The sequence below is a fragment of the Lasioglossum baleicum genome, chromosome 11 (assembly GCF_051020765.1).
Source record: "Lasioglossum baleicum chromosome 11, iyLasBale1, whole genome shotgun sequence".
NCBI classification, from domain to species: domain Eukaryota; kingdom Metazoa; phylum Arthropoda; class Insecta; order Hymenoptera; family Halictidae; genus Lasioglossum; species Lasioglossum baleicum.
Genome location: NC_134939.1, coordinates 4,337,796 through 4,343,795, shown reverse-complemented (window position 1 = coordinate 4,343,795; position 6,000 = coordinate 4,337,796). Strand labels below are relative to the sequence as shown.

General features: G+C 39.6%; 1 protein-coding gene across 1 annotated transcript; it reads right to left on the bottom strand.

Annotated features, from left to right (window-relative positions):
• Positions 1-3,240: 3,240 nt before the first annotated feature.
• Positions 3,241-5,552, bottom strand: LOC143213473 (uncharacterized). The gene is given in 2 exon segments (XM_076433369.1): positions 3,241-4,805; positions 4,807-5,552. Coding segments are annotated over 2 exon segments (2,043 nt in total). The 5' UTR covers positions 5,346-5,552; the 3' UTR covers positions 3,241-3,301.
• Positions 5,553-6,000: the final 448 nt, after the last annotated feature.

Below are 6,000 nucleotides of genomic sequence, written 5' to 3'. Positions count from 1 at the left end.
TAAATTTTGACATATAAGATAAGATTATAGCAAGCTTGCTATAAATGTCGAAAACTCGAGTCTGGCCAGAGACATTCAATTTTCAGGAAACACTATCCTATGATGACGAACGGAGAAAAGGGAAGTGAAGCTCGGGGGCTTCGGTCGCCGTGGAGTGGAGTGAAACATTGTAACATGATACGGGTCGGGTCGGGTATATCGGTGTGAGACTACTAATCAAACAACGAAGCTTAATTATTTATCATTACTTTTTTATAGGATTTTCCTTAACATATTTGGTGAATTTTGTTTCTTTTTATGAAAATGGTACCAAAATTATATAATTCCGATGATATTTGCTAATGCAATGAGCGACGGTACGCAAGTTTCCGACACAAAGAAGGACAGCGTCGGGAAAAAAAGAGACGCGGAGAGTCCTTATTTTTTTAAGATTTCGACTTCGACTTCGTCTGCTAGCTCTTCGCCTCGTCGCACAATGTACTCATAAATGAATCATGTTTCAGGAAGTGCTTCAGTTCAGAATGAAATAAAATAATGTTACACGCACTTTTTAAATAGCGTCATATATGGTGCAAGAAATATTCGTATAGAGTCAAATAGGATTATTTTTTTAGATATCTTCGTACGAAATACTGCCTCTAAATAACATTGTATGGATAGGAGCCGTCGAAAATTAGTTTAATTACTTAATACTTTTGTCTTGTTACTATCTCTATTTTAATAATTGCAGTCAATAATGCTGTCGAGCATTACAATAAGTATGGGATAAATAAGTAAAAAAATTAATTTTCTGTTTCCTACTAAGGATCTTAATAAGAACGATTGAATTTTGTCATTACACAACATAACAGAATATTTTTTAAGAATCATTATTTTATATATAACGCAATAATGTTCAAATTACTTTTAAATTCCAATACATTTGTAGAATATTACGTAGTAATTACTTCCATTTTTCCTACATCTATAAACTATCGATTATATTGTAAACAATTGTTACAATGGTGATAATAAGGAAAATAAGAATGCAATAAGAGAATTATATATAGTATTATAAGGCAATTACAGAATAGGTAATGCCAGCATTCTACTATATCATTCTTCTTCAACTTGACGAATATCTCGTCGATTGTGGAACTTTTACCGCTGTGGTATATCAGATCACTGTAACTTTCCCGTTATCCCCGCGCCCACTCGCGCCCACTTACCGGTCCCGCGGAATAACACAGGGGCTGGCAGTCTTTAATAGTATCTCGTCGGTGATAGTATCTCGTCGGTGTACAGGGCAGCGCCGTCGGTAAGGGCAGATCGCACTAATGTGGCAGATGTCGATAAAGTAGATTTCTATTGTACAAATATGTAGCAGTTTTCCTTTTTACCGACAATACTGATTTTTGAATGAATATTCAGTCACATGCAAGGAGAGAAAACGAAAAAAAAAATAATCTGTGCAAAATAAAAATTCTCTGCATCGATTGCAACAGATGGAAGCTAAGATTAAAATGTCACCATGCAAAAAAAGACAGTGTCGTATAAGGGAAAAGAAAATTTACTTTTTTTTATTTTTTAATACACCGCAGGGAGTTGGTAAAGACACATGGACAATGACACAAATGAACATATATATATAATAAATATTATAATTTTTTATTATTACTATGCTTTATTATTGGAAATTACAGAAATTTACAATCTTTACATGGACCTAAATCTACAGGGTGAGTCACCTAACGTTTGCACCTCAAATATCTTTGTCGTTTCTAAATATACGTAAAATATGGTAAGGACAAAGTTAAATGGTACAATGGAGCTGATATGATGGTAAAAAAATTTTGTTTTCATGTCATTTTTTTAGAGATACCTTGAGAGGTCGCCTTGACTTTTTTAAATGGAATGAGGTATTTTTTGATACATCAATCGATGCAGCTGGACATTCGTTATAAGAGAGTTGGCGTTTTAGAGTTATTTAAATTGAAATATCTCGTGAACTACTAACTTTTCGACATACATAGGTTAGTACTCTCTTATAACGAATGTCCAGCTGCAGCGATTGATGTATTAAAAAAATACCTCATTCCATTTAAAAAAGTCAAGGTGACCTCTCAAGGTATCTCTAAAAAAATGACATGGAAACAAAATTGTTTTACCATCCTATCAGCTCCATTGTACCATTCAACTTTATCCTTATCATATTTTACGTATCTTTAGAAACAACAAAGATATTTGAGGGGCAAACGTTACGTGAGACTCGCCCTGTATATATTATGATTATTACACGTTGTTGCCTCTGCTTCCCCAAACTTGTGGCCCGTAGCACGTTCTGGCATAGATTTCTTTCTTATTTCTCCTCTTTCCCTGGACAGCACATAATATTTTTCCTCCGTAGTGGCAAGTCGAGCGCACACCGCTATGGCATGTTTTGGCATAGGCGGGATACCTAAGAAATACAGATAAAATCAGTAATGTACAATATACGTATACGTGTGTTGAATGGCATAATTAGATATGCAATACGTACCATAAGAGAAATTAGAGGTCTTCCTCTTCCCCGGTTGCCGCAGCTTCCTTTTCCTCTTTCCCTGGACAGTACATTATATTTTTCCTCAGATTCCAATAGATTTCCACATTACCCTGGAGGTACTATTGACAATGCGTTTTTTTTTCAGTGGTGTCCCCAGTAGGCCTATTCCACTTTGTCGCGGAAAAATTTTGAAAAATGATTTGTAGCTACAACATATGGTGACGTAAAAGAAGCGATCAAGTTGGTATGGAATGACACATATATTGTTTAATTCGTAATAATCTAACTGGTATCAAGACGAATTCAACGACCTATGATAGTATGACGTAAAACCTTGAAATAATGGTGCGATAGAAAGTGACTTTCCCACATAGACAGTAGGGTGCCATGGAAATCACCGACACAGATTTCTCCGACACGGTTTTCGCCGACAACATTTCTCCGACTCCAGATTTGTCCGATAATAGCTTTGGCCGACAACGCCTTTTACCGACAACGAATTTGATCCACAACGACTTGAGACACAGTATATTAATATTGTATGATAATACTGTATGATGATACATATTATAATACATACTGTGGTGGTCTTAAATTGTTGTCGATCAAATTCGTTGTCGGTTAATTAAGGCGTTGTCGGCCAAAGCTATTGTCGGACAAATCTGGAGTCGGAGAAATGTTGTCGGCGAAAACCGTGTCGGAGAAATCTGTGTCGGTGATTTCCATGGCACCCAGACGGTACTGGTGCTGTCTATTGTATAACGGCAACTTTGGAAAAAATTATGCTTTTACAGTGTGTAAAATTATTGAGACAATCCATTCGGAGAATTCCAATGCGCCATCCACGTATTCACTTGTGCCGAAAAATGGCATTCGGTAGCATTTTGCCCTAACGTCTTCCAGGCTGGCAACAACTACTTCAGTGCTCAAAGTAGCACATTTATACTTTCCTAAATCGGGGAACTGATAATCAACATTATAAAACGGACCTACGACCTCAAACCGTTTTACGCCTAATCTAAAAGTATTTCCATAGGGGAAAATATACGAAACAATGCAAATCGAACCGTCGCGTAACATACAGCAATTGTCGCGATCTTGTGTTGCTAATAATATCTTGCCAAATTTAATTTTACGGTAAAAAACCTCGCCACTGCTAGTGCGGAATGGCATAGAAGGTTTCGGAGGGGTGGATGAATCACCATCACTCGCTATGAGAGCATGACGTTCTTGTTCAGCAAATCTTTTGCCGAACTGTTGCAGAGGTTGCCGCGGCTTTCTGAAATATATCCCGAAAAAAGACATGCTGTCTTCGTACGCGAAAACTGAATATGAATCCAAGGGGCCGTATCGTTTTACGTCATCCGCCAAATGCAGAATACTATGGACATTATACGAATAGAATATTTGACCGTAGACGGCTTCGCAAGACTCAACAAAGCTTTCTATTGCTGCTTTTGCAAACAATAAATGTTTCTCTACATAGGAGGCTGAAACCATTATTCTGATGGCAATGTGCAGAAACATGAAGTGTAAATATACCGCATCGGACACTACTCCGTATGTGACAATTGGGCCAGTGTACAACAGAAATTGCCGAAATTCGGTCGCTTTGAAGTTTAAAAAATCAGTGATCGGTTTTGGGCGCCTTGCAAAATCAGATGGGCAGAACGCGTGAACTGCTTTCATTCTCTCGTCGATGATATGAATTTCTCTAGGAGATAGTCTGGAGTGTCTTGTATAAGAACCACATTTCCAGGCACGGATGATCTTTCTCACAACGCCGATGCATACTGAATGCATATATTCGAATACAACTTGCGTTACCATTCCCATTTGTAGAGAAGCCAAGGGACTGGAACCGTCTTTATGATGAACATCATAAAGAGCTCTCGCGTATTCTTCGTCGGTTCGCGGATCGTGTTTAGTTCCAAGGTAAATCGTACGATTTTGTACCCGTATGCCCTGCACTTTACATTTGGAACACGGTCGGAGTAAATTATGTCCTGAATGATTAAGGATTAACGCTCGGGCTGGCGCATCGCCGATAAAGCATCTTAAGGAGACTGGGATACGTCTACCCTGAAAAATAATGCCTCCATTCGACATGATTGATTCCATGTCGGAAACAAATTTTTCAAGGTAGCTTTCGGCGTTCATAGGCTTCTGTTTGCCTCTATAGATACCTACTACGATGGGTTTGCTATTTTCAATATTGCTAATTCTAATTTGAATGGGCCAAAGCTGAATTGAGTTGGATTTGTCTAAAGTGCATCCATCTACAATAATTTGTTATTTTAGACTCTACATTGAAATGAATATATTTTCCCGGTAGGACGTCATATGTGATGGCACTGTGGCGTGGTGTGCCGATAAGGGTTCTTACATCTTTGGGTAACTTCTCAAAACATGGATGCGAACGTAGTACCTCTAGCATTTTATTTCCCTGACTGTGTGTTAATTTACTATTTACGACATAAGACGCCAAACGACCGCGAAATGACACAGCGCCAGCAGATTGCCGGGCTGTGTTATCGCATAACGGAATTGAAGAAGAGGAAGTGCTGGGCATGTCTTGTAAATCCTGACAATGAATGTTAAGAAATGATTCTGAATTTTCGCGTGAAGGCTCATCAGTTAAATTGTGCGCGAATGAAGAGGTGGTGGTGGATGTATCCTGCACAGTGCCAACATCAGCTGGTTTCGCTTGTTTATAACGCATCAAATTGGATCTAATGTCCTTTAAAATGCGTCGTTTTTGGGAAGGACTTAAGTACTTAAATGGTTTTCGCGATGTCGACTTTTTTAAAATACTGGAAGACATTTGGGCAAAATGATACCGGTGAAGCAATATAAAAATGAAAATACCTTCCGCGTAGTGCGCGTAATCCCAGCAAATCACGTGATCCAAACAGTCAAATGCGCCAACGCAGACCGCACTCGCGAGTGTAACTGCAAAGCGGATCACGACACGACCGAGCTAAGCGAACGAGAACTTGGAAGTGAACCAGCGGCGGTGGCAGTATGTTCGTGAACCCCATGGGCCGTTCCCCCCACCCGGTGATGCCAGAATCGTGGGCGGTTCCTCCCCCGCTAGCTCAGTCTGCTCGGCCACCCACTCTGACGCACCGTCGTCGCTACTTATGCTGCGCACGCGCTACACACGAACGTATCTCTACTCTGCCCGTGTGAGTGCCTGTTCGATCGAACGCGCTTCACACGAATGAGCGTATCTCTACTCTGTTTGGGAGACCTTAATTGAATGAAACTGATCTACGTCCAGAAACCGTTTCACTTCGTTTCGGTTCAGGCGAGATTATTAATTTGATGAAAAACCATACGACGTTGTTCCCGTGTGCCACACACGTGTGTGTGTGACACTTGGAACAAGGTAGGTGTGAATTGTGCCCTAGATGATTGAGAATTAACGCTCGGGCTGGCGCATCGGCAATGAAACACCGTAATAAAAAAATTGATCG